The 27578-nt window shown below is 55.7% G+C and overlaps 1 protein-coding gene across 5 annotated transcripts; it reads left to right on the top strand.

Annotated features, from left to right (window-relative positions):
• The first annotated feature begins 32 nt into the window (after positions 1-32).
• On the top strand, positions 33-26536 carry Aim1l (absent in melanoma 1-like). 5 transcript variants are annotated; one of them, XM_013519624.1, is made up of 23 exons: positions 33-246; positions 2280-2349; positions 3972-4687; positions 9558-9614; positions 9802-12274; positions 12690-12737; positions 12822-12934; positions 13063-13192; positions 14936-15075; positions 15554-15680; positions 15957-15992; positions 16284-16420; positions 16566-16692; positions 16920-17059; positions 17146-17272; positions 17498-17530; positions 17650-17762; positions 20208-20337; positions 21856-21995; positions 22389-22512; positions 24626-24784; positions 26012-26171; positions 26274-26536. In XM_013519624.1, exons 1-23 carry the CDS (start codon positions 62-64, stop codon positions 26360-26362), a joined length of 5574 nt encoding a protein of 1857 aa, XP_013375078.1. In that variant the 5' UTR covers positions 33-61; the 3' UTR covers positions 26363-26536. The 5 variants fall into 5 exon arrangements, with proteins under 5 accessions (XP_013375078.1, XP_013375077.1, XP_005394912.2 ...); XM_005394854.2 differs by lacking the exon at positions 33-246 and adding an exon at positions 1016-1163; XM_013519623.1 differs by lacking the exon at positions 9558-9614.
• Positions 26537-27578: the final 1042 nt, after the last annotated feature.

Here is a 27578-nt window from a genome sequence, read left to right as displayed (position 1 = left end):
CGGGGCCGCTGTTTGCTCAGGAGGGGCGGGAGGGGCGGGCCGGAGGAGGTGTTCTCCGCGGATGCCGCGGATCCGGGAGGCCCAGTGGTCAGGTGTCCCGACTGCCCAAGCCCGGGGCCTTGGTCTCGCCATGACCGAGCGGCGTGGGGGGCTGGGGGCCCGCCTGGCCCGCCTGCTGGCTGGACTAGGGGCCCGGAGGGAGCGCAGGGGCAAGGAGACCTCAGAGGAGGCCGGACCCCGGGATAGGTGAGGGGAGATGCAGAAAGGCGGGAGTGGGGGTAGGGGTGGGGGGATGGGAGGCCTAGAGGTATCTGTCTGTCTGTTTCTGCCTGTCCAAGTGTATTAGAATGTTATGAGCATTCAGATCAGCATGACTGAGTGTCTCGAGCATAACAATGTATGTGTCCAATGTACCACGACTTTGGATCCGTGGTTGTGGAACGTCTGTGCCTTCTAGTAAAACCCTAAAACAACTTTGATGCTTTCATGATTTCTTCCCTAGAGACAGTTTAAAGGCAAACGTGGCAGTTCCTCCTGCCGCTGTGGACTTTGCTTTCCACATCACAGGTCAATGTGCCTCTGGTCTTTGTGTCCTGTTCTCGGGAGTCTATAGATTCCGAGTTGCCTTGTAGGACGGCACCGCGTTCGTCCTCACCTGGAGACAGCTCTCGGTTGTAATAACAATAAACCTTTATTCGCCACTTGCTTTCGTGGTTTGGTCGGATTAGCTCATGCAATCTTCATGGCAGCCCCATGAGGTATTGCTTGTGATTCAGATCCAGAAATGGAGGCTCAGAGAGGTGAAGTCACCCGCCCGCAGTCACACAGTCGGGAAGTGGCGGAGCTGGGATACACTCAGCTGCAGTCTTGACTCTGGAGCTCACATCCTGGAGCTCTGTTGCCCTGGAGACTTGCCAGACTCCTAAGCCTGGTGCCACTGGCCTGGTGACCTTGAGCAAGTTGCTTCACCTGCCTGGGCATTCCTGGTAGCGGGTGTCTGTCTAAGCGGGAATGAAAATCCAAGAGGGCCCAGTAGCTCACAGGCCCTCTGCTGGCAGTGTGTGGCATGTGCTGTCAGCGGTGCGGTGTTTGTGTGGCTATGCAGTTACCCGGCAATTTGTTCCGATCTTATCACACAGCTGTCTTCAGCCTCCGCAGGAGGGGTGAGGCGAGGTGGGGGCGGGTGAAAGGAGGGGTTTGTGCTGCTCTCTCACCCTAGAGAGGGGTGGGTCTAGTCTGGAAGCTAGGCTGCCCTAGCTGCCCTGGGGTGCCCACACTCTACCAGTACCCTGCCCACCCGCCCCGGGAAGACACGCCCTCTCCCTTTTCCCTGTCTGGCAGAAACCAGCCCTATAGGCCTGGGCGGTCCTCGCCCTCCCTTCCCCCACTCGCAGAGCAGGCGGGCTGGGGGTGCAGTGAGTCAGGAGTGACGGAGGCGGGGAGGGGCTGCAGGGCTGACTTGGTGACACAGGCCATGTTTGCACGTGGATCAGTTCCTGTCAGCCGTGGAAAGGGGATCCCCACCTGAGGCACAGGCCTCTGATCCCCCGATTGCCCAGGGTGGGGGTGGGACGCAGGGACAAGGTACTTCCTCATCTTGCTCCCTTTAGTGCAGTAATGACCGCTGACCTTTGGTTGGGACCGTCCTTGTGGCCTAACTCCAAAGCTCACTAGCTGTGTGACTCCAAGCGAGTCACTTTGGGCCTCAGTTTCCTTATCTGAAAAATGAGAGCACTGACACCCCCCTGCTAGGAATATTGTGAGGCTTAATGGTGACCGTGGGGGTGTGAGACCTAGTGCCCAGCTTGGCCTCAGGATGGCTTCAGCAAATATGGACCTTTGGAGCCACCAAAGCACTGTCCTCCCTCCGTTCTGAGCCTGATTCAGGCCTGGTCCTCCCCTCTACTTCTTTGTTTTGTTTTTGTTTTTTGAGACAGGGTCCCACTATGCAGTTCAGGCTGGCCTCAAACTCATGCTCCTCCTGCCTCAGCCTGCCGAGCGCTGGGATTACTGGTGTCCGCCACCACGCTGGACTGGTCCCCAGTTTGATCCCAGCCCATCCCAGTCCCTTTCTCTAACTCCGAGGATGGGGCAGTCAGCTGCGGGAGGGAACAGAAGAGGCCACCACATAGGTGTTCCCCCGAGGTTTGCAAGGCTCCTGCTCCTGGTCTGTGTGCCCTGAGAGAAGTTTGGGGAAAGGGCAGCCGGACCCAGTCAGGGGTGATGGCCAAGGACAGGAAGGGACTACTCCATCCTCTTCCTCTATGTTTTCTTCCTAGGCCCTGGGGTGGCCAGAGCTGCCCCGACCTGGCCCAGGGCCAGGGCAGCACCAGCGATGTCAGACTCAAGGTAGGAGAAAACCTGAAGGAGAAGGAGTAAGGGGGGGCAGAAGCTCAGGGAGGGCTGGGCAGGCTCAGAGAACCCTGACTTACAAGTCACACAACTGGAGTTCTAATCCTCCCTCTGCCGCTGATTCACTGTGTGACCCTGAGAAGAACCTTCCCCACTTCTGAGCCTCAGTGTTTTCATCTGAAAAATGGGCACAAACAACGCCTTTCTGAGGGCTGTGGAGAGAATCTAGCATGGGGCCTGAGTGCTCAGGACCATGAGTGTCGTAATGCAGGGGTCCTTAGGAGGAATGTGTAGAGGAAAGGCCTGCTCCCAGGAACCCCCTCTACCCACCACCTTGATCTCTGCCCATCTTTGCTTCCTTTTCCTTACTTCCCACCAGGGACCCCCAGACATGACACTGAGCCTGTGACTTAACCTTCTGGCCACAATTCCCCTTCTGCAGTGGGGACCTGAGTCATGAATTGGGCAGTGACAGATACTCTCCCCTGGAGGAACAGAGGGCGGCCTTCTCTGGAGGTGGCTAAAGCAGCCGTACGGCTCTTTGGTCCAGGACATCACGAGCAATGACCAGAGCTTAATTGAGTACTCATTACAGGCAGGTGCTCTGTGCGGATTATCTCACACAATCTGCACAGCACTCCAGGGAGCCAGGTGCTGCTGTCATCACACCCATTCCACACCCGGGAAACTGAGGCGCAAGTGGTATTGCAGCCAGCAAGTAGCAGCGCTGGGGTTCAGGCCCGGGTCACCTCGATTCAGGTCCCCACGCCAGTCTTAGTACTCTTTTGTCTCTCGAAGCGTCCAACCCCTGGGGAAGGAAAGGCTGTGTCTGGGTCAGGAGCAGATGAGTAAAGGAAAGCACTTGCTGTCAAAGGCTCCTGCTGGGGGGCATTTCGGCCAAGGACACGAGTTCACCTGGGAAACTGGTAGTTCCGGGGGTCAGTGTCCATGTGGATCTGGGATGTCGAGGCCTCTCCCCTCATTCCCACAGCCCGCTGGACTCCAGAGAGTTGAGCAGACACGTCGGGTGTTCACCCTTCCCTGCTTCCAGCATGTCCCCTTTTCCTGTGTGCCCAGGGACGACCTCCTAGTTGTGCCGTGGGAATTCTAGGCTGGCGGGGTGCAAGGGAGGTGGCTGCAGGCCCTCAGGTAGCCTGGAGCAGGCAGAGGCCATGGGCACTTGAGGCAGGCATGCCTATGCAGCACTTAATCCTGAAGACGCCTGGGAAAGCAGCAGTCGGCCTACGAGGGAGCCGAGGTCACGGCCCTGGGAAGGCTCGGCCAGGCCCCAGAGCTGCATCGTCTGGGAGGCAGAGGGCGTCTGGGGATCGGGAGCGCTTGCTGCCTTGCAGGGGGACCCTAGTCGTGTCACCGTCCTCTTGGGCCTCACTTTCCTCTTGTGGGAAATGGGAGGGCGTGAGTTTAACAACGAAGGATCTTTCCAGGGTCCTGCCCCTTTGCTGTGCAGCTCAGCTGGGTGTCAGACCCCTGCTTAGCTTCCTTTGTGTCAAAGAGGGCAGAGAGGGGCATCGAGGGGCACATGGAGGACACAGGGGAGACGCCTTCACCGTGCCTCTCCGTCGCTGTCACTGTGTTCCCCTGCTTCTGGTTTTCCCCAGGTGCAAGCCCAGAGCCAGTCAGAATGGGACCTTCGGGTCGGGAGCCACGGTGGCTTCTGGTCTGGGAAGAGACGGCACCCATCAAGGAGACCTGCCCAGCCCCTGGGGCGCCTGCAGAGGCCAGCCGTGGGCAGCGCCTCGGACCTGGCCAACTACACCTCCGTGACACCCGGGGACCTGGCCCCGGCTGCGGCCTCTGCAGAACCCGATGGTGCCCAGCACCCCTCACTCCTGGGGCCTATGGAACAGGGAACCCCAGGCCGCCTCTGCCAGCAACCCCCACGTGAAGCCTCAGACGTCACTGTCACTCGGAGGCTGGAGCCTCCCAGCAATCTGGAAAACACAACCCCGCCGCCCCGCCCAGCATCCGTCCCTGAGGTGGAAGGGGCAAAGGGCGAGCGGGACACCCCAGGGCCTGTCCAGTCAGAGTCGGCCCTACAGTCCCATCGCTCGGCCAGGAGGACCCGCTACCACATCACTGTCACCCTACAGGGGTGTGGGCAGACACCTAGGGAGGAGGGTGAGGAACCGGCCCAACCAGCTCCCCACCCCTGCGGCCCTGAGGAATCCAGGGGCTGGCAGGAGCCTCCCCAGGGGCTCCGCCCCGTCACGGGGTGCCTGACAGACCTGCCCCAGGAGCCCCAGCTGAGAGCCCTGCTGCTGCATCAGGGGAGTGTGGCCCAGGCCGGCCAGAAGCCTGGGTCCCCACACGGAAGGTGAGTAGGGTTGTTTCCCGGGGTCTGATGGTGGGAAGGGAGCCTGGCGGCTGGCTGCTGCCTCTTGGGTCTCTGCCTTTCTCGGACTGCAGGCTCATTCATTTGGCACCTGATCGGAAGCTGACTCTGCCACCCTTCCCCCTTCATCTCCGTCTTCCCTCCCTCCCTCCCTCCCGGGAGGTACCCTGGCACCCTCTGCTGCGCTCTGCCCCTGCCCATGCAAGGAAGAGCAATCTTGTCATGGAAAAGATGGGCAGCTTGAGGGGGTCACTTTCTTCTCAGCAATACCCACTGCTCCTCAGTTCTGTTCGGGAGGCCACAGACCCAGCCTGGGAACAGGCACCCAGCCAAGCTGCTGGCTGTCTTGAGGCAAATTGCTAAACCTCTCTGGGCCTTGTGTTGTTGAAGGGGATTTGGTAGTCAGGTTACAGGAACATCCTTTGAACGCCAAAGAGCTGGGCTGCCAAAATAGCAGGGATGCTTATTAATTATACCTCAGTGGCAGCAATAATTACCCCACCTGGCTTTGTGCTGGCGGCCACGGGAATAGGCGCCGAGACTCCAGGGCCTTGGTTTTTATTTGGCTTTCCTGCCTGGTGGGCTCCATGGCGGGGAATGTGGGTCCCTCAAAACTCAGGGAGGAGGGCTGAACCTGGAACCTCCCTGAAGACCACAGGATGAGGCCCCGGGACCAGGCAGGCTCTGGGGAGCTCCTAATAATGAAGGTGGTGGCTGACATTTATGGTTTGTTTTCTAAGCATAATTTTATTTAATCCTCACAGCAGTCCCACGAAGTAGGAGCTAATCCCACCACCTAATTATAGTAGGAAGCTAAGGTTCAGCAAGACTGAGCCATTTGCCCAAAGCCAACTGGACAGTGAAGGGAATCGGAATTTGATCCTAGGCTCCTGAAACTCCAGCGCCTGTGCTGTGCCCACTTTCCCATCCAGCCCCATAAAGGAGGCCTCTGGGGCCCTGTGTGAGAACAGAGGGCAACTGTGGTTGCTGTGGAACCCATGGGGTGAGCTGGGTGGCACTGTGCCAGCAGAGGCCGAGGCAGGGATGCCCAGGTCTTCTGGGCAGAAGTCAGTGGTCTGGCTCTCTGCTAAGGAAGAGGGACAGCTGTCCAGTGCCCCATCTAGGGGACACACCAGGAGGTGAGGGGTCAGCCTGGGAGAGGGGGAAGGAGCAGAGCAGTAGCCTGAGCTGGGCTCCACCTGCCACTCCCTGGCTGTATTGGATCCAAGTGGGTCATAGCAGACTCCCACGGGAGGCTGGGACCCCCTTAGGGAGGGAGGAAGGTGACTTCCAGGGACATCATCTTTCCCTGTCCGCTTTCCAGAGGAAAGTGCTCTAGGCCAGAATTTGCAGATCTGAGAGGAGGTGGGACCCAGCGGGGGCTGCAAGGGGGAACACGTAGGATGAATTTGCCTCCAGATGTGTGAGTCTGTGTCCAAGTGTAGCTGCATTTCAAGGGGAGGGGAGCTGATGCCTGTGAGCTGACTGTGTGTGGACTGAGAATGTGTGCACGTGTGTCTGCGTTGTGTGACTTGTTATATCTGTTGTGTCTCTGCGTGCCTGTGTGTGCACATGTGTGTCGGGCTGTGCTTCTCTAGGTAGGTGTCTGTATGTATTTCCTGTGCTGTATGTGACTCTTGTGTGTGCCTGTATTTGCCAGCATGTAGGCCTGCAGACTGGTTTGGCCTAGTTTGGGGGTGACTCACGCATAAGCGGGGAGATCCAGGACTTGTTGGGTTAGACAAAGATTTTCCCACACTCCCCTTTACCCCTTCCCACCCCACAAGCCTTGTTTGGAGGCCACAGGTCACCCTGCCAACAAATCCACTTCTGGTCTGAGGCCTTGGAGAAGAGAGGGCCTTGGAAATGAGCACATCTGCTTGCCCAGGAGAGGCAACTGGTTAGTGGGGTGTGTCTCCCGAATAGGGCAAAGCAGGGAGCGCTAGGCGGGCAGATTCCAGCAGAGTTTGAAGAACCTTCTAGCAGGCATGACTATCCAGGGATGGGGCAGGTGAATTGTCAAGTAGTGACCTCCCTGTCCCTAGAAGTATGTGAGAAGCCCGTGACCACATGCTTGTGGAATGAGAGGCTGTCACGGGTGTTGTCCAGGGGTTGGGTTGTGCTGAGAGGGTTGGGCTGAGAAAGGTATGGAATTGATTGCCAGGAGTTCACAGGAAGTACCTAAGACTATTACCAATAGCTTCGTTTCAGGTTGCTTTCCTGTGAGTCTGTGGGGCCTTTCAAATATCTGAGTCTTTTTTTGTTTTGGTACTGGGAATCAAACTCAGGACCTTGTACTTACCAGGCAGGTGCTGTGCTGCTGAGCTATATCCCCAGCCCTCAAATATCTGATTCTCTCTCTCTCTTTTTTTTTTTTTTTTTGTCTCTTTGAGACAGGGTCTCGATATGCAGTTCAGGCTGTCCTTGGGCTCACTTTGTAGCCCAGGATGGTCTCGAATTTGCAATGATCCTCCTGCCTTAGCCTCCTGAGTGCTGGGCTCACCATGCCTAGCCTAAATATCTGATTCTTTCTAAAAAAAAATATGATTCTTTCTCCTCTGGGTTTGTAGGGTACTACTTTCATGAGAAACCAGGGCCCAGCATGGCCTGCTGTGCTTAGCATGAAATGAATGACTAACAGATGGTGCAGGACTAGGGGACTAGAACCCGGGTTTGGCCCCTTACGATCAGCAGCATCAGGGACAAAGAGTCTTGGTGAACAGCGAGGAGTTGTTAGTATCACTCAAAAGTGGACAGGGGACCCAGTGGGGAGGACAGCATCTTTAGAGGGCCTTGGTGAGCGACGAAGCTCCACATGGGAGGAGTGCCAGGCAGGGGGACAACGTGCGCTGAGAAGAAAGGACAGGAGGGGCAGGGTGTCGGGGTGTGTCCTATTCTCAGGAAGCCCTGGCCTGGGGAAAGGATTGGGATCACCTAAGTCCCCCTCCTCCCTGTCCGAGGCTGTCCGGGGTCCCGCAGGCTCTGTCCCAGACGCTGTCAGAGCTCCCCCTGGTCCAGGAGTCCTCAGGCTTCCATGGGCCTCAGCCCCTTTCATCTTTGCTCCTCATAAAACCTGACTCATTGCTGGGGCCACAGAGCAGGGTCAAAGTTCTGGGTTCCACCAGCTTCTCAGGATGGACGGGGTGGAGATAGGGGAGGGGAACTGGGGCAGTGGGTCCATTTCTGGCCCAGGATGGGGCCGCCGAGGGCTGCCTCTTGGAGAGACAGGCGAGGCCAAGAGTAGGGACATCAGGCAGACCTCTGGGGTCTGTGGGGTCTGAAAATAAGATTGTCATGGTCAGGGCAGCCTGGGAGTCAGATAGTGGGGGTAGAGGGCCCCTCCAGGACTGAGATGGCCCCTCCAGCACGCTCAGACTGGAGACTCAGTTTACCCCGGGGGGGGAGTTAAGGAGTTTGCTAGGTGGTTAAACACTTAATGTTGAGGTAAGGACTTGACTTGCTTCTGTGTGACCTTGGGCGATTCTTTACCTTAAAAATCTCATGTACAAAATGGGAGTGTTTAATTCTAATTAGTAACAATTTACTGAGGTCACAGACTCCCAAGTTCTTCTGAGGTTTCTCGCTCTCTCTCTTTTTTTTTTTTTTGTCTTTTTGAGACAGGGTTTCACTACGCAGTTCAGGTTGGCATTGAGCTCACTTTGTAGCCCAGGCTGGCCTTGAACTCGCAACGGTCCTCCTGCCTCAGCCTCCCGAGTGCTGGGATTACAGGCGTGCGCCACCATGCCAGGCGTTCTGAGGTTTCAATAGGACAATATTGTTACTATTTCTGTTAAGAGGAAGGAATCGCCAGTTCCTGGGGAAGTAGAGGTTCTCTCTGGCAGGGTTGTACGTTTCCCCCATGTAGGTTGTAGATGACCAGAGAGATCAAGAGAGGGTCAGAAAAGAAAGAAGACCTGGGCCCCACCCCTCAAGGAGTGAGAGGATAAGGATTCGGATGTGACTTCAAACACTAGCTTGGTAACTTAGTGGGTACATCATCCTGGGTGCATCAGCCACACCTCTTCTCTGTGCCTCTGTTTCTTCTATATCAGAGGTAAAATAATGATTTCAGAGAGAATGGGGGGAAATGTGCATATCAAGCTCAGAGTGAGGGACCGGGAATATAGCTCAGTGGCACAAGCGCCTGCCTGGCAAGCAGAAGGTCCTGAGTTTGATTCCTGGCACCAAAAAAAAAAAAAAAAACAGCTCAAAGTGCTGTGTCCAAAGGCAGTGATGGTGAACCTATCACACGTGTGACTCAGCAGATCGTTTGTATCATTGAAAGCTGTCGAAGTTTTCCATCACTGCCTTAGGGGCTCCATTGAGACCCACAGATGTACCAAAATGTGCCCCTTGCTCTGGCTGTTATCACCAATGCTCTTGGTAGTAATGTGTGTGCATACCTGCTAACATTTGATCACAAACCTCCAAGATGACAGTGTGATGTTTATAAGCCAACATTTTAGTTTAAAAAGCAAGTTTTCATTCTCTGCCCCCTACCGCGTCCTGCCTGGCACGGTCCTGTGAAGCACGTATTCTTAGGACTCCTGCTGTGTGGCTGGAGACCCTGAGGTCTGGAAGAGAGGTGGCCTGCCAAGGTCACCCAGATAGTGGGCAGAGGGTCAGCGGGAGCCCAGCTGTGCCTGAGCCCAAAGCCCAGTTTTCCTGAACTTCTCTTTTAAGGAATCTGGCAGGAATGGGTGAGAACAATACTTGTGCAGTTTCTGCCTTTCTGGTTTTCAGGCCCCGGAGGACCAGACCCCGGGCTGCTTGGGCAGAGGCCCAGGCCATGCCAGGGCCAGCAGGCCACACTCATCTTCCTCTCTGCTTTCTCCCTTCTCCCTCCTTCCAGGCTCAGGCCTCAGCCTTTGAAGGACCTTAACCGAGGGAATCCCTTGACAGTTGGGGGGTGAGTAAGGAGTGAATCCCATCAGAACTGGGAGTATCACACCCACTGTACAGACAAGGAGACAGAGACCGAAAGGTCGAGCGAATGCCTGAGAGCGCCCAGCAGGGTAGTTATTCTGTGCTTCAGGGACCCGCCATCCTCGACGCCCTCTGATGCTCATCTCTCTTCTTTCCGGGACTCTCTGCAGGGCGCTGGACCACAGTGTGACGAGAACACCTCTGGACAGGTTGCCGGCACCCGACATGGAGGAGGCAGCTGGGCCTCCGGCCCGGGCTGAGGCCCGAGTGGTAAGTGCCACCCTGACGTGGCGACAGCGGCCTCCAGCCCAGGAAGAAATTAGGCACCGTTTTCACAAGGTGTCCCTGGTGTCGGGGGCCCGAGAGGAGATGTTTGGGTACACCCACCTTGGAGAGGAAGTCAATGGCTTCGCTACTCGGGAAGAAGAGACTGTGAATCACCAGGGCCTTCAGGACGAGGCCGGCCCCACAAACTTCCAGAGCCATGGGCCCATCTTTTCCAAGAAGTACACGCCGCTCCCAAAGGAGAAGAGGCCGGTGGGGAGGCTGAAGGAGGCTGCGGACCAGACTGACGGCGTCCCACAGGCTCCCAGGACTGAGCCACCAGGCATGGGAGCCATGGCCAGGACTGAGCTGTTGGTGCCTCTGCCTGGGCCCCGGGAGCCAAGCCCCCACCCAGGCATGAGTCACACGGGGGGGAGCTCCTGGAACGCAGAGGAGTGTCGAGTGACACGCACCGTGCGCACAACCACAGTGGTGGGGGGCCACGTGGACCGCCGGATGAGCAGCTCCGTGACCGTGGGGCCAACGCTGTCAGGGGAGACCTTGCCAAGGGGCCGCCACGTGGCCCGCTCGGTCCGGGCGGTGGTCGTGGGCCCCCGGGCTGACGGCTCACCTGGCCACAGCAAGGCCCGGGAGCTGCTGAGTAGCCTGGTGGCTGCTGAGCACAGCCCTCCCGCCAGCCGCCTGCCCAGGCCCACGAATGTGGCGCTAAGGGGCCAGGGGCTGAGTGGCATGGGGCAGCCAGTCCTGGGGCAGCTGGCCGAGACCGGGACAGCCCAGCTAAAGGTCCCTGCCGGCAGCCCACCCCAGCATTGCGACGGCCCTGCAGCCCGCCCAGACCGAGACCAGGGCAAGGCGCTGGATGCCAAGGCCTGTGAGCCCCTAAGGGTGCAGGGAGCCTCCAGCCCTACTCCGCTGCCTCCCCAGACTTCTGGGGGCCAAGCTTCAGTGCCCTCCTCTCCTAGACTCCAGACCCGAGCTCCCTCCCCAGGCTTGGCCCAAAGCCCAGAGCAGCCTGTGGTTGCCTCCCAGCCCAGTCCCCGTGCCCTGCCCCGCATAGAGAGCGAAGGGCTTGCAGAAACCCCTGCTGTGCCCATGCCGCCTGTGGAGAGGAGCAAGGCTGTTACAGTGCCTGGACAGCCCCTCGTTCCACCTTCTATCAGGAAGAAGACTGTCCCCGGTCCAGCAGGTCTTTCTGCTGCCTCCTCCCCAAGGAATCAGTTTGTTCAGGACCCTGAGAATGTGCTTGTCTCCTCCCTTGCTCAGAAAGATGCACCTCAAGGCCCTGGTGCTCCCAATGCCTCGTCCCGTAAGCCAACCAAGGTTGCCCAGGGCCCAGAAAGAGGCCCTGGCACCCAGAAGGAGGTGGTCTCGGGTGCTGAAAGCAGCCCTGCCCCCTCCCTTCCCAAGCAAGAGACTACTCAAGGCCCAGCTACTCCTGTTCCCCTACTCCCCAAAGAAGATGAGGTCATCCCAGGTTCCAAAGGGAGCCCTGCCTCATCCCCTACTCAAAAAGAGGCCTTGCAGAGCCCTGCTGCTTCTCTCGCCCCGTCCTCCTCAGTGGGCAAAGAGCTCCCCAGTCTCGGAGGCACCCCTGTTGCAATGCCAGTGGAAGCAGAGGCCAGCGTGGAGGCCCAGCTTGTCCCTGACTCTGCTGAGGGCCAGCCACTTCCAGAACCACCGAGTGAGGAGGACGAGATGGCCCTGGCCGCTGACCTAGAGATTTTCCTGGATACACTGCGGAGCATGGAGCCCCCTGAGATCCTCCGCACTCACCGGCTGCCCCGAGCCCCACGCTCCTCCTACTTGGCCATGTATGCCACACTGCCCGCCATTGAGGAGGACCAGCCTGGGCCATGGGTGCTGGGACCTGTTCCCCAGGAGGTGCCTGCCCTGCAGGAGGAGGAGGAGGAAGAGGATGAGGAGGAGGAGGGGGGTGGGGAGGAGGAGCCAGAGAACCCCTACCTGAGCGATGATGAGAAGCTCCAGCGCAGGCTGGAGAAAGCAGGACCCAGCCCCTCCTGGGGCTCCCATTCTGCCAGACCCATGCAGGGCTCTCGCTCACCCCTGGAGATGATGAAGAAGCATGTAGCAGATGCCAGGAGCCATCACGCAGAAGTTGGGCTGGAGCGGCAGACTGGCACCCGGCCCACTTCGCGGCTTGGTGGCAGCATTCTTTTCAGCGGTCTGGTGCCTGACAGCAAGGAGGCCCCCACCCTGGAACCACTGGGTTCAAAACTATCTGCTCTGCCACCCCATGGGGCACCGGGGCTCAGGAAGCTGCCTGGACAGTTGCCCCTGCTCTGCATCGGAAGGCCGCCACCCGAGAAGCTGACGCGTGCCCAGCCCCTGGAGGGGTGGGTGAGTGAGGCCTTGGGTGGGCAGGGCAGGCTCCTGGCCTCCCCTAGGTCGAGGTTTGGGTGGTACGAGGAGACTGGTACTGGGAGTCAGAGTTCCTGGAGGCAGGAAGGAGGCTCGGCTCTGAGGTGCAGTTCAGTTCACCTGCAAGCCACATCTCTCTGGGCTACAGTCTCCCTGTTTGTACAACAGAAGTTTTTACTGTGGATTTTGAAGGGCTTGGTGGTTCCCATGTCCTGGAAGCTGGGGAAGGGGCAGAAAAGGCCCCTGGGAGTGGGAAACAAGTGTGGCATCCTCTGTGGACCAGCTCTTTGGAGGCGGAGGCAATAGGGAGGACTTGGCCCCCACAGAATGTTGTGTTGTGGGGAACAGTAGGTAGGTGATCCCGTAAGACTTCTTATTACTTCCTCTGTTCCAGAGCCCGTCCTTGAAAACCCAGGGCAAGCTGAACACCAGGCCTGGGAAGGTTAGTGTGTGGGGCAAGTGGGCAGGGGTGGCAGGAGATGGGGCCTGGGGACAGAGCCTGAAGACGTGTGCTCTGCCTTCTCAGGTGATCTTCTTCTCAGAGCCCGGCTGCCAAGGCAGCAGCAGGGAGGTCTGGGAAGACACTGCTGACGCCTTGGGCTGGGACCCTGTCGCCTCCATAAGGGTGGTGCGAGGATGGTGAGTGAGTCCGGCTGTGGCCCTAGGGTTGCAAAGGGCCCTCAGCCTGGAAGAAACTCCATCAGCTACTCAGAGGCCGCGGGTACACCCTCCTTCCCAACTGTGACCTGGGGTCTCTGTGCCCACAGCTGGGTGCTGTACGAACAGCCGGAGTTCCAGGGCCAGAAGCTGGTCCTGCCTGAAGGAGATGTGGACCTCAGAGCCCTGCGGCCAGCGTGGAGCACTGGAGCCATTGGCTCCCTCCGGCGGGTCGTCCGGGTGAGCGGGCTGGGCAGGGGCAGCCTGGGGCGCCTAGAGTGGGAACTCTGGGAGAGGGCGTATGGGGCAGGAGCAGAGGCACTTCCCTGTGGTCCACCTGTAGGTTCCTAACCTTGGGGCCATGGGGGAAGAAAGAGGCCCTGGGGTGTGTCCAGTCTGGGGGGAGGCAGGGCCAGGCCCAGGCCAAGCCCCAGCTGGAGAAAGCAGCCTAGGGAATGTCTGAGCTGGTGCTGAGGCAGAACGCTGTCTGAGTGGCAGAAATGGGCCAGGTTTGCCCAGCACCCAGTGCAAGGTGCCATGGGTTGTTCTCTCGCTTGCTCACAGATGCTGGCTAATTGCTGCGTGCTGCTCCCTGGGCCAGGCAATGGCGGGTGAGGGGCTTCTCTGCCCTGCCCACCAGTCAGACCTCGTCACCAGACTGGGGACTTAGGAACACCCTTCTGGATGTCAGAAAAAAAGACAGGGAGACAGACCGGGCTACTTAGAGTGTCCCAGAGATTTGGGGGGTCCGGGGAGGAGAAAGAGTTTGAAAAGTCAACATTTCAATTTCATTTTCGTAAAGCCAAAAACAACTTTGTTTTCAGAGCATGAATTAACCCACGATAAAAATAACCTTGACCCCCAGAGAGACCCAGAAGAAAGAGCAGTGAGCCTAAACAGGGTCTAGCTTGGGTGTTTGTTTTTGTTTTTAAGGCAAGGGCTGAGTAACTAAGTCTAGAGTTGTTGCAATCGCCCTGCTGCAGCTGACACAGTGTCCCGGGAGCAGGGTACAGCAGTTTGTTTGCAAAGCCGGCCTGCTTATAGACAATTTATTGTGAGAAACTCACAATAAATTCGCCTTCGTGTGGGAGGTAATGAGGTACAAGAGAAACGCAAGGCTTTGAACTTAAGACACCCTAGGACTGAGCACTGAGTGGGCACCTACTGTGTGCCAGGTAGGTGGGCGGTGCAGGTTGCAACACTGAACCCAAACTGTGCTGCTCTGTTCTGGGCTCTGCTGCTTACAAGCTCTGTGACCTTGGGCAGTTTGCTTCATTTCGATGAGCCTCACTTTCCTCAGCTCTGAGTGGACTCATAGCACCCACCTCAGGGAAGGACTGGGACTGGGCAGACATGGCCTTAGCGTAGAGCCCCACTCAGCAATGCTTCCTAGTCACTTGATGAATGAATGAGTGAATGAAAATGGTGCTGGGGATAGAGAAACACTCAAAAAGTAGTGAAGACCCGCTATCTGTGATGCGGTTCAGACACCAGTCAAAGCTGGTCTGGAGGGCTGGAGGGGTAGTCAGTTCAGGGGTGAAGCATGTACTGAGCATGCCTGAGGTCCTCCCCTCCCTAGTACCAAAAATAAAACAACAATAGTAACAGCAAAACAGTCAGCATGGAGACTGGAAATGCACCTAGAGCTGGGCCTCAGGAAGTGGCTTACCAGCTTGCTCATCCTCCCACCAGGCAGGAAGTCAGGCTGCAAACACAAGGGAAGGGTGTTAAGCTTTGCAGCTTCTCCTGGGATCTTTGGTTTCAGGTCCCAAGGGTGGGTGAAGAACTTTGGTCTCAGGCTTGGCTAGCTGATCTTGCAAGAACACCCCAGGTGCCTCCCTGGTTTTGGGGGAGACAGCCAGAAAGGTTTTCCAGGAGCCCCCTGCAGCTCTGGTTGCACAAGCTTGGGGAAGCAGGAGAAGGGCACAGTAATCTCCAGAGGGCGCTGCTTTACACCTCATTGTCCTGCTTCTCTTTCCTCAGGACTACTGTGCCCCGGAGATCATCCTGTTCTCCGAGGAGGGCCTCCAGGGTGAGCAGGTGAAGCTAACCGAGGCGTTGAAGGACCCTGGGGGCCTGGAGAGGCCCCTGAAAGTGGCATCTGCCACTGTCTCTGCAGGACTGTGAGTCTGGGCTGTTCTGGAATCCCTTGATATAACATTCATTACCATGCTGGGTCTGGGGACACAGGTGACAGGACGCAGTTCCTCCCTTCGAAAGTGCCCAGTCTACTGTGGGAACAGGCAAATAGACAGTGGCAGTCCAGAGCTGTGTGTGGAGGGGGAGCACAGGTTTCAGGAGCACAGAAAAGCACTGAACTGGCTGAAGGTGGGGTGAGGGGAGAGTCAAAGAAGCCCTCCTGGAGGGGGAGACATCTCAGCTGGGATGAGCGCTCTGAGAACCTAATCTCCAGGAGGGCGGGAGTTTGTACGCCTGGTCAGTCCTGTACGGATGATGCTGGGAGCAGGGCTAGCTCAGGGTCCATGCCCTGAGTACCTGATACTGAATGAATGGGGAAAGCAGTGGTGAGTGGTGAGAGATCTAAACTTCCCAACTTCACCCTTGGGATGTGGGGTGCAACAGCCTTTCTACCTTCCCCAGGTGGATGCTGTACCCCAAACCATTCTTTGAAGACACCCCCTATATCCTGGAGCCTGGAGAGTACCCTACTCTGGAGGCCTGGGGTACACCAGACCCCACAGTGGGCTCCCTGAAGCCCATGAGATTGGTAAGGAGCAGGGCACACCCACAGGCCACCGTGTCCCCGGCCCCAGGTAGCATGGTCCTGCGTCTGTGGGTAGGAGAGGGGGACTGGAGTGTGGAGCAGGGCTCCTGGCAGACAACCCTGGGGACTGGAGGAGAGAGGATTCATCCAAAGGGTCAGGGAGAGGAAGGGCATGGTCTGCCATTTTTAGGGGTCTCAGGATCAAGAGAACCCTAGGTCCGCAGTCCTATATGTCTTCCCCACCTCTGGGCTGGTGTCTCAGCAGTGTCTCCTCTACAGGGCTGTCCGAGCGTGGAGAAGCCAGGGGAGCCCAAGGTAAGGAGCTGGGCTTCAAGGTCAAGGGGGCCATTGTCGTGTGGGGTGGTGATCACGGCCGGGATGGCAAGACAGGAGGGGAGGGTGGGGGATCAGAAGCTGGGTCTGGGAGGCTGGAGCCGAAGGGCTCACTGGGAACTGGCTTTTGAGTGTAAGGACAGGGCAGAGGTCAGAGTAGAGACAGGATGGAGCTCATTGAGCCTGGTACTGGGCACAGCCATTCCTGGATTGGCTGGGTTTGTCTTGAGTCCAAAGACACCACAGCGACCTGACACCCTCTTTCCCCCCAAGGCTGTGGTGTATGAGGCTCCAGGATTTCAGGGCAAGAGCTGGGAAGTGAGCAGAGACATCTACAACCTTCGGCGGCCAGAGGACAGCCAGAGCCCCAACCTGGAATCTGTGGGGTCCTTGCGGGTCCTAGGGGGCTGGTGAGGCCTTAGGGTGATTTCTTCTACCTTATCACCCGTACTGACTGTTGCCTTGGGGATGGGATGCGACCTCTGTCTTGGGAGGGGTAGCGGTCTATCCAGGGACTTCCTGTAACTGAGTGTGTCCATTCTCCCTTGCCACCAGCTGGGTGGGCTACGAGAAGCCGGGCTTCCGCGGCCACCAGTACCTGCTGGAGGAGGGCGAGTACGCTGACTGGTCGCACTGGGGAGGCTACGACGAGTTGCTGACCTCCCTGCGGATCATCCGGACGGTAAGCCAGGGCAGTCGGTCTGTGCGGCTGCCTCTGGTCACAGCCGACTGCCCCAGCACAGTCAGAGGGAAGAACCCGAGCCCCTCCCCCAGTTCTCCGAGTGTTCGATGAGGGCCACGCTGATGGCTTCACCCCTAATTCCTCGAGTGGGCTGCGTCCTTGGGGTCTGGGCACTCCTAGGTGTTTCCAGTCACGGGCTGCAGACACCGTCTATCCCCTGGACCCAGGACTTCGGGGACCCAGCCGTGGTGCTGTTTGAAGCCATGGACTTCCAAGGGCCCTGCGTGGAGGTGAGCACGGCACTGCCCGATGTGGAGCTAGCGCAACACGGGCCCCACACACAGGCCATCCACGTGCTCAGCGGCGTGTAAGTGATCCCGCCCGGCTCTCGGGGCCGAGGGCGGTTGCGGGAGAGGTGCAGCTTCGCCCCATTGACCCTCGCTCTTCCTGCAGGTGGGTGGCCTATGAGCAGGTGGGCTTCTCCGGCGAGCAGTACGTGCTGGAGAAGGGCGTGTACCGTAACTGCGACGACTGGGGCGCGGGCAACAGCGCCCTCGCCTCGCTGCAGCCGGTACTGCAGGTGTGTGCAGGTGGTGGGCGGGGCCTGGAAGGGGGCGGGACTTAGTGGGCATTGATCGGGGCGGGGCATGTGGGTGGGCGGGGCATCTGGAGGATAGGTGGGGTCATTGCTCCGGAGGGAAGCCCAGCAAGTACCGCTGGGTTGGTGACGTCGAAACCTAGCGGAATAAATAGGGGCCAAGGGTTGACAGCCTCCTTGAGTCTTGAAACTGGTCCCTTCCTTCAGGTCGGGGAGCACGATCTGCACTTTGTCTCAAAGGTAAGGAGGCAGTCTCGGAAGCGGTTCCCTCATGTCAAAGCTCTCATCCCTTTTTCTCGCCAGCCCCTCTGTCCCGCTCCTTCACCCTCCTTCACTCTTATCTCCCTCTCTGCCTTCAGATTCAGCTTTTCTCAGGCCCCGACTTCCTGGGCGACCACATCTGCTTCGAGGATGACCAAGCCTCTCTGCCCGCCTCCTTCCAGCCGCAGTCCTGCCGGGTCCTCGGAGGCAGGTGAGGACGTGCAGGGGGTGGAGCTCTGGGGGGCGGGGCGAGGAGGCACCTTTGAGCTGATTCACTAAGTTACCCGCCGGGACTCGAGTTTGCAATTGTCCTTCCTTAGCCTCCTGACTAGGTGATATTACAGGCATGTGCCACTATGAGTAGCATCTTCTAACCTGTCTTTTTTTCATTCTTTCACTCTTCTGTGTTTGTTTTCAGTCCTGGGGGTTGAATCCAAAGACATTCTACCCCCTTTTAATTTTTTTTTTTTTTTAAAACAAAACTTCAGCTGGGCGTGGTGGCACACGCCTGTAATCCCAGCACTTGGGAGGCTGAGGCAGGAGGATCGTTGCAAGTTCGAGAGGAGCCTGGGCTACAAAGTGAGCTCAAGGCCAGCCTGAACTGCACAGCAAGACCCTGTCTCAAAAAGACAGAACTTCACTAAGTTGTTCAGGCAGGACTCCAACTCCTACATCAGTTTCCCCAGTGCTGGATTTCTTGTCTTGCACCGCTGTGCCTGGCTGGCTGTATTTTATACATTTCTTGCCCCAAACCTGGAATCAACCATTTGTCAAGGAACTCTGGTTTTTTGAGTAGGAAACGGTATTTAGAGACCAGAATATGCATTCTAGGTGTTTCAAAATTTAATATCAGTATTACTAATAGTAAAAACCACTAAAAGCTATTTGAGGTTTCTCTGTGGTTCCTTTTGTCCCCAAAACATTCTCTCCATATGTATGTCACTTGATATATATTATTCATGATACTGTGTGTTAAGGACATTTGAAATAAATCTTATTTTGTGTAGTTATGTCACCAGTAGGTTTATTGATTCAATTTTAATTTTTAGGAATATTTTCCACTTTATTTAGTTCCAGTCCTGCCCCCAGCCCCCCACCCCCGCCCAAGTGCTGGGGTTTGAACCCACGGCCTCCCACTTGCTAGGCAAGTACTCTTCCATTGAGCTACATCTCTAGGGTGTAATTTTTAAAATTAATTATTTTATTTTTATTTACTTATTTTTGTCTTTTTGAGGCAGGGTCTTGCTATGCAAATCAGGCTGGCCTTGAACTCACTGTGTAGCCCAGGCTGGCCTAGAACTTGCACAGTCCTCCTGCCTCAGCTTCCTGAGTGCTGGGATTATAGGCATGCGCCACTATGCTGGGCTAATTACATTAAAACAAACAAACAAACAAAAAACCAATATGGCCCAGGCTTGCATTGGTAGTCCTCCGGCCTCAGCCTCCTGAGTACGAGGATTACAGGCGTGTGCCACTGTGCCAGGAGCAGAGTTTTCAAAAATGTCTCAAAATTTGCATGGCTCCTGTCTTAGCCCAGGCTGCTCTGCCGTGATAGCATAGACTGTGTGGCTTAAGCAACAGAAATTTATTTTCTTAGTTCTAGCAGCAAGTGCCAGATCAAGGTGCTGACTAATTCATTTCCCCAGTGAGGACTCGTCATGACTTGCAGAAGGCTGCCGTCCCGTTGGGTCCTCACATACTGGAGAGAGCAGGATGTCTGTCTGCACTTGGAGGGACACTCATCCTGTCACAGGGTCCCAGTCTAGTGACCTCGTACAAACCTGATTACTTCCCGCAGCCTCTGCCTCCCAACACTATTACCTCGGGGTTGAGGTTTCAGTGTGTGATGGAGGGGTGGGACAAGGCATAGGTATTCAGTCTGTAAGAATTCCAAACCTACAACCTCCATTTCTGCCCTTGCTGCCTTTCTCCTTCCTCTCCCTACAGGGAAGTACTCTTTTTTTTTTTTTTTTTGGTGTTTGTCTTACTCTTTCATTGTTTCTTTTTGAAGATATAAGCAAATATACATTCATATGTAAATTCACATATAACTGAATACATTTTGTTTCTATGCTTTTTTTTTTTTTTTGCGGTAGTGGCAGTCGAACTCACGACCTTGCGCTTGCCAGGCAGGTGCCTATGCCCCCAGCCCTGTTTCTATACCTTTTATATAGAAACCAAATGCATTTTCTCTCCCTCTCCCTTATTATACAAAAGGGAGCTTTCTACAACCCAGTATATAGACTAAACAACACTAAATGGTAGAGTTCATTCAGCAAATCTCCTATTGATGTACAACCGGGCCAGTTCTACTCTTGCTGGTGCAAACCGTGCTGTAATGCATGATCTTGTGTTTAGCTTTTTTGGAGGGTATCCTTGTGACAGATTCCTAGATGAGAGATTGCCGAGTAATTGCCCAAGGAATGTTGTTTGAAATTGCCAAATTCTCCTCCAAAGCAGCAGTAGGATTTCCTTCAGTCCTGCCTTAAGTCTGACGTCAGTCCCTGCTCCTGCAGTGCTTTTTTATCCTTGACCTTCCCTGGACTAGGGTAGGGGGGAGGCAAGCAACCCTACATCCCCTCTTGGATCGCAGGGTGAGCTGCCTGGTCTGGGATCGGGTAGGCTCAGATGACTTCCCCAACTCTCCCTTCCCCAGCTGGATCCTGTTTGATGGGAAGAACTTCGAGGGGGACCAGCACATCCTCTCTGAGGGCGAGTTCCCTACTCTCATGGCCATGGGCTGCCTGGCCTCCACGCTCCTGAGTTCTCTCCGGAAAGTGCCTCTGGTGAGTGTCGCAGTCCAGTTCAGGGCTGCCCCGGAGGCGGCATTGAGCCTCGTCTCACTGCCTTGTAGGCTGGGTCTTTTTCAGAGCTGCCCCTCAACTCTGGGGCTTCCAAGCGAGCTCGGCTTACTATATATTTATCGAGCACCTGTTGAGATAGGTCCTGGGAACACTGGAAAAGCCAGACACAGCTCTGCCCTCAAGGACCCCACGGTCACACTCTCCTAAAATCTCGCAGGGCGAGTGGTGTGTCCAGGCGTAGAAATGGTGCAGAGTCAAGAGGGACTGGTGCTCCGGGGGCGGGAGAGGGCAGCGTGGCCCGGGTGAAGTCCTGTGCATGGAGAGCTGTTAGGATCAACCGCGGAGGTGGCTGTGCAGAGGACACATGGGAGGGGCGGGGCAGGGGGTGGCTGCTTCAGGGACCAGAGGAGTGCTGACACCCTGGACCAGGGAAGAGATGGCACAAGTGACGTGGGCCTTCTTAAGGCACTTGCACCTGTGTGTCGTGGGGGCTGGCTCCTGAACGGGCAGCCGGTCAGAACTCGCCAAGCACACGATGTGCATGAGCTTCCATCGCACCAAGGCCTCGAATGCTCACCGCAACCATTGTTAGCTCCGTTTTCCAGATGTGGAAACTGAGGCACAGAGCCACCCAGCCACGTGCGCCAGGATGCACAGCTGGGAACAGGCAGCCTGGCTTGCTGGGCTCTGAAGATGGATGGCCCAGGTTCTGAAGCCTGGTTTTAGGCCCTCAAGCAAGCAGTTTCACCTACTTCAGCCTCAGTTTCCCTTCTGCCAAATGGGGACTTTTTTTTTTGTCTTTTTGAAACAGGGTCTCGCTGTGCAGTTCAGGCTAGCCTTGAGCTGACTTTGTAGCCCAGGCTGGTCTTGAACTCGCAATGATCCTCCTACGTTAGCCTCTCTGGTGCTGGGATTACAGGCGTGCGCCACCATGCCTGGCCAAATGGGGATCTTGATAGCGTGTCCCTTACAGGGCTGTTGAGTGATACTATTAGGGAGATAAGATAAAGCACTCAGCACAGTATCCGCCATGCAGTGAACTCAATCAGTGAGCACAGCCATTATTACGAGTACTGTGATTATTACAGTTGGGAAGATGGAAGGGAGAGGTTGGAGAGTAAGTCCCTGGTTATGGCCTGGCCCTTGCTCATACAAGTGCCGTTTATGCTGGGCATGGCAGCACATGCCTATAATCCTGGCACTCAGGAGGCTGAAGCAGAAGGAGCACTGAGTTCGAGGCCAGCCTGGGATACATAGGGAGTTCAAGGCCAGCCTGCACTACAGAGCAAGACCCTGTCTCAAAAAAAAAGGCCATTTATCAGCGAGGGCGTTTTGAGAGGGAGGCAGAGGGCCCATCTGGTACAACTGCATGTGAGAATGTGGGGACACCCAGCAGTGTTACGGAGTCAACAGCGAGCTCAGGAGCATCTAGGGCTTATAGGATCGATTGGGGAGGGGAGTCCAAGCATCATGGCCTCACCCCTTTCGCGCTGGCCCCAGCACTTTTCAGAGCCTGCCATCTTTTTGTACGGACTGGAGTGCTTCGAGGGGAAGGAGATCGAGCTCAGCGGGGAGGTGCGGAGCCTGCAAGCCCAGGGTTTCAACAACCACGTGCTGTCCGTGCGGGTCAAGGGTGGTGTGTGAGTATGTGCGGGAGGCCTGGCTGGGGGGGGCTGCCAGCAGGAATGGGTAAGCAGAGGGATGGGTACCCCAGGGGTCTCTTCCCCTCCCCAAGCCAGTCCCCCACTCGCAAGTGGGGAAGGAGGGGGAACAGCAGACTGAGAGGCAGCACTGTGTCTCAGGGCCTGGACTGCAGCCCCTATGGGCCCCTCAGGACCCTCCCTTTCCCTGCAAACCCCTGAACTACTTCCCAGCCTCCTTCTCCTTGCTTGGGACCCTGCCTTTAGGCGGAAGAGTCCCAGCCTGAGAGAAGAAGAGGGAAGATCATTCTGACGCTTGCCTCCTCCGTCTGTCTCTGTCTGTCTGTCTCTCTCTGTGTTCCTCCTTGGGTCTGTGGCACGTGCTGGCCCCAGCTGGGTGCTGTGTGAGCACAGCGACTTTCGGGGCCACCAGTGGCTGGTGAGCAGCTGCGAGATCACTAACTGGCTGACCTACAGCGGCACCCAGCGGGTGGGCTCCCTCTACCCCATCAAGCAGGTGGGTAGCCGGTTGGGGTGGGTACGTGGATGGCTCTGTCCAGTGTGCGCATCTGTGTGTTTCCCAAGCTTGGCTTTGTGTGCAAATGGTCACAGCGTGGGCTCCATCACCGCTCTTCTTGCACAGTTATCTAGTGAACAGTTTTCTCTATGTCAATTCACTTTCTTCGATTTTTTTGTTTTTCTTTTTGGTGGTATCGGGGATTGAACCCAGGGTCTTCACACTCACGCTGAGCTTCATCCCCAGCCCTTTTGTATTTTTTTCTTTCATCCGGGCTGTGCTTGAACTTGCAGTTCTCCTGCCTCAGCAGCCCAGGAGATTTATAACAGTGTGGCATCATGTCCAATTTAACTCACTTTTTTTTTTTTTTTTTACTTTATCCTTGTCCTAAGGAATGATATCTGTTGGGCTGGGTGTGGTGGCGCATGCCTGTAATCCCAGCACTCGGGAGGCTGAGGCAGGAGGATCACCGTGAGTTTGAGTCCCGCCTGGGCTACAAAGTGAGTTCAAGCCCAGCCTGAACTGCAGAGTGAAACCCTGTCTCAAAAAGACAAAAAAAAAAAAAAAAAAAGGAATGATATCTCTAAAATCATGAATTTGATGTGTATGCATATGATTTTTGTCTGAATAGGTATAATAAATATGTTACCACCAGATTTTCAAACAATAAAGGGCTTGGGATGTAGCTTAGTGGTAGAGCACTTGCCTAGCATGCCTGAGGCCCTGGGTTCAGTCCCCCGTACCCCAAAAATGTCTGCATAAGCTTTCAAAAATAATTTTTCCACACAAGACTCAAAATCATCTCATGTACCACTGCCCTCATCTTGAGAAACAGTCTCTGCTCATGAATGTCCACGTGTCTGCCTGCTTGTCCATATATGGGTCTCATTTCTGCACACAAGCATTTCTGTGGTGGCACTGTGTGTGCGTATGTGTGCACAATCCATGTGGTGCACAATCCATGTGCCCTCATATCTGTCTGAGGCTCTTTCTGTGTCTGTGACATCATTTGTGGCCATTGTCCGTGTGCCCTAGAAGTGACCCACGTGTGTGTGTGTGCATGCATGTGTGTGTGCATCCGTGGGAGTGTACTGGCTTTGTGACTGCTTGTGCCTGATACTGCCAAGTGTGTCTTTGTGCAAGGGTATTTGTGTAGTCCCTGTATTCACAGACTCTTAGGATATCATTGCTGGAAGAAATCCTGGAGGTTATCTCCCATGCTCACATTTTACAGATGGGGAAATAAAGGCCCAAAGAAGTGGACAAAGATTTGCTCTGCAACCTTGGGCAAGTACTGGACCTCCGCGGGCCTCCGTTTCCTCATCTTTAAAATGGGGATAGTGTGGGTTGACTTGAGGACTGAGATTCATAATGTCCATAGACCTCTTAGAATGGCGCTTGAGGCCGGGGATTTAGCTCAGTGGCACAGTGCCTGCTAGGCAAGCGCAAGGTCGTGAGTTCGATTCCCAGTACCAGAAAACAAACAAACAAACAGTCAAACAAACAAACAAAAAAAGCCAGAAAATGGAATGGTGCTTGAGAAGGAAGCACGCAGCAGAGGTCAGCCATAATTGTTTCTACTATTGTCGTTACTGTCACCATCATCTAAGACCTCCGGCTGGTTTGTGGCAGAGTCAGGTCTAATGTCTGGCAATCCAGTGTCCACCCCACTGTGGCCTCTCTTCAGCGTGCGTGTGTGTATGCATTTCCCCTATAAGTGTGTGTTTGCACATCTGTATTCCTGCACACATCTGTTCTTGTAGCATCCTTGATTATCTGGTCCACAGTAGGCTGGGCAGACCTGTGATCCGTGAGGATGAGTGAGTCTGCATCTTCTGTGAATTTCTGGGACACTTTTTGTCTCTTTTCCATGGGACACGTGGTTGTACCTGTCATCGTGTCCTGTTGCACGCTTCCCTGAGGTATCCCCATGGGCACAGAGCAGTGGGAACGCGTGTGTGCACGTGTGTGTATGTGGGGACAAGGGGTGGCTTAGAAGAGAGTCGAGGAAAGTTTGAGTCTTGGGAGCTCAATCCTGGAGGATCCAGAGCTGAGGGTGGCGAGGGCATCCTTGCCTGGGGACCCCTAACTCTCAGCTGCTCCCCATCGCCAGCGCCGAGCTTATTTCCGCCTCTGGAATGCAGCCCTGGGAGGATTCCTGGCAGTGCCAGACCATGTGGAGGACATGAAGGCGGGCCGTGTGGTGGTCTCTGAGCCCCGAGCTGGAGGCAGCTACATCTGGTACTACGAGGATGGGCTGCTAAAGAACCAGGTAGGGGCCTGGGCGGGGACTCCTGGGCACCAGGTGTTCCAAGCCCACCTTGGGAAGTCCCAGCCAGTCAGGAACAGGACCAGGGCCTTGGGGAGTGGAGAAGGCGGGCGTGGACCCCTGGGCAAGTCTCTTCTTGTAGCCTCAGTGTGCAAAACTGGTGTTGATACAGATGCTTCTAAGAGTCCCTAGTTCTGATATCCTGGGATAGAATGTGAATCTATTTTTTTTTTTGAACCAGGAATCTAACTCAGGACCTTGTGCTTGCCAGGCAGGCGCTGTGCCACTAAGCTATATCCCTAGAACTTGAATTTGTTAATAGTGATACTCCACAATCTCCTGAAGACCTACTATGTGCCAGCTGCTGAAACTACAGCAGTCAAAGGACAGAAATGATTCCTGCCTACCAAGGGAGAGAAAGACAAGCAATTTAAATGAGCAAAATATCTAGTTATCTTGGATGCTGAAAGTGCGATAGAAGAAAGATAAACCAAGAAAGGATGGGGAGTTTTAGGAGCCCTGCCTGGGAAGGTGACGTTTGAGGAGGCGGTATGCAGATGTCTCAGGGAGAGTGCGTTCAGGCAGAGGGAAAAGCAGGTACAAAGACCCTGAAGTGTGAACATACCTGACATTTTCCAGGCCTGCTAAGGGCCTCTGAGTGGTTGGAGTGAAGTGAGGAAGGGAGAAAGTAGCAAGAGATGAGTTGAGGACGGTTATGGGGGTGTAGGAGATTGTAGGCCACTGGGAGTCTTGTCCTTTGCTTGGCATGGGAGTGGCACTGGCTGAGTGCCACACCCTATATCAACCTTCACACCAGAGCCTCCGGTCATCTTCAGAGAGCGCTGTGGGTCGGCCCTGTCGTACTGTCCATTCCACGGGTGATGAAAGCCAACACAGAGAGGTTGAATCATTTACTGACAGTCATGCAGCCAATAAATGTGTGGAGGTTTTTCTGATGTTTTGGGACTCCATCATGGGAGCCTTCCTGGAAGAGCTAATGTTTTTCCAGCCCTTTCATGGTTTCTCATGTTAAATTAAAAAAAAAAAAAACAACCAAAAAACGGTATTCAGGGTTTCCTAGACCCAAGGAAACTTGAATTCAGGAGACTTAAGAGACTTGCCTAGGGTCATAGCCCATAAGAGCCAGGGTTCACACCCAGAGTGTCCAGGTATGCTGGGTCTGACAGCATCCCTGTGGGCAGAGCAGTGCTAATGACCTCTGGGCCTCAGGTGGCCCCCACGATGAGCCTACAGGTGATTGGACCTCCCAGCCCAGGCTCCAAGGTAGTGCTCTGGGCCGAGACCCGCCTGCCGCGCCAGACATGGAGCATCGATGAATTGGGCCACATCTGCAGCCAGATGTTTGAAGGCCAGATCCTGGATGTGAAGGGTAATGGGGCCTCTGTGCATGGGAGAGGGCACCTGAGGGGGCTGAGGGCAGTGCTGTCCCCAGCTCTTGCTGAACACGTGTCAACCCTCCATCCCCTCCCAGGTGGCCGAGGCTATGACCGGGACCATGTGGTGCTGTGGGAGCTGGCTACGGACAGGGCGTCCCAAATCTGGACCGTCCACGTGCTTTGAACCTCACTGCTCACCCAGCCCTGGGGGCTCTCGCTGGGATGCAGTGTTTTCATAGGTTTTTGTTGTGACATAAGCTGTTTTCTAATGTGCTGCTGGGTATCTTCATCTCTGTGTTGGGGTTCGGGAGGAGAATTGTCCGTTGGCCTTCTACCCATACATTCAGGCTGGCTTCTTCCCTGTTTGTTTTTATTTGGGGGTTGCAGGTATGATCCCCCTCGGCCACCAGAGGGAGCTCGACAACCGGACTCACTGGGATGAGTCATCCACAGGCTGTGTTCTGAGCCTCCCTGAGCTACAAGTGGCCTCAGGCTGTGGGAACACAAACAGATACCAAGGCTTGTGGTCCCCGCCCTCAGGGAACACCCAGTACAGTGGAAGATTCAGAAAGCTAGGGTGACACAGTCAGTGAGAAGACGAACACAGTGGAGGGATGCTCAGAGCAGGACCCTGCCTGCTTCCTGGGGACATTCTGCAGACCAGTCTATAGGGTAGCACAAGAAGTGTCCCATGGAGCCAGACAGATCAGGCTATGAACCTGGGCCTCGTGGTATGCACTTGGAATCCCAACACTCAGGAGGCTGAGGCAGGAGGATTGCTGAGACTTCAAGGCCAGCCTGGACTATGTAGCAAGACCCTGTCTCAGAAAACCAAACGAAACCAAAACATACAGTGGTGACAGCTTCACCGGTGGGTGCATAGTGGGCTAAGAGGAGGGCTGAGGGGGAGCTGCAACCTGAGGAGCCATGTCCCCAGGCCTCCTCTCCACTTCTCCCAATGCTGGTCTCTAAGCCCGAAGATTTGGCTTCAACCCAAGAAGCCAGAATGGGAGCTGGGGTCCTAACCCACTTAGAGGATAGGTGTGGGAGAGTGTGGCTCCCTCTGTCCCAGATCTAGTGCTGCAGCCACTTCTCAGCCCTTACACCGATGTCCTCTGCATGAAAGGGCTGTTCTGGGACCCTCTTCCCACTTTGCAGCTCCACACACCAGCACCCCAAACCCAGGAGGGACAGGCTGTTTAGAGCAGCTATTTGTCCTTCCTGCTTTCGCTGGGTGAATGGGGGGTAGACAGCCTCCGCCTCTTTGCCCTGTGGTGGGTGCAGGTCCTTGGACAAGGAATCGCCCCTCCTCTATCATTCCGGGATACCCAGGTACTGAGGCGGGGGCTGTCCCGGCCTGGAGTTGTCCAGGGCCTGGGGGGATCCAGTAGTAGAGTCTC

Source organism: Chinchilla lanigera, unplaced genomic scaffold (assembly GCF_000276665.1).
Source record: "Chinchilla lanigera isolate Chin_1 unplaced genomic scaffold, ChiLan1.0 scaffold00051, whole genome shotgun sequence".
In the NCBI taxonomy this organism is placed as follows: domain Eukaryota; kingdom Metazoa; phylum Chordata; class Mammalia; order Rodentia; family Chinchillidae; genus Chinchilla; species Chinchilla lanigera.
Note: the sequence above shows the minus strand (reverse complement) of the source record. Positions and strands in the feature narration are given on the sequence as shown.

Excerpts from the sequence above, each read along its gene's own strand:
- Aim1l (XM_013519624.1), top strand. The coding sequence starts at position 62 with ATGCCGCGGATCCGGGAGGCCCAGTGGTCAGGTGTCCCGACTGCCCAA. Across the intron at positions 247-2,279 it reads GAGGCCGGACCCCGGGATAG|GCCCTGGGGTGGCCAGAGCT; the intron begins GTGAGGGGAGAT and ends TTTTCTTCCTAG. Across the intron at positions 20,338-21,855 it reads CTCTCCGGAAAGTGCCTCTG|CACTTTTCAGAGCCTGCCAT; the intron begins GTGAGTGTCGCA and ends CGCTGGCCCCAG.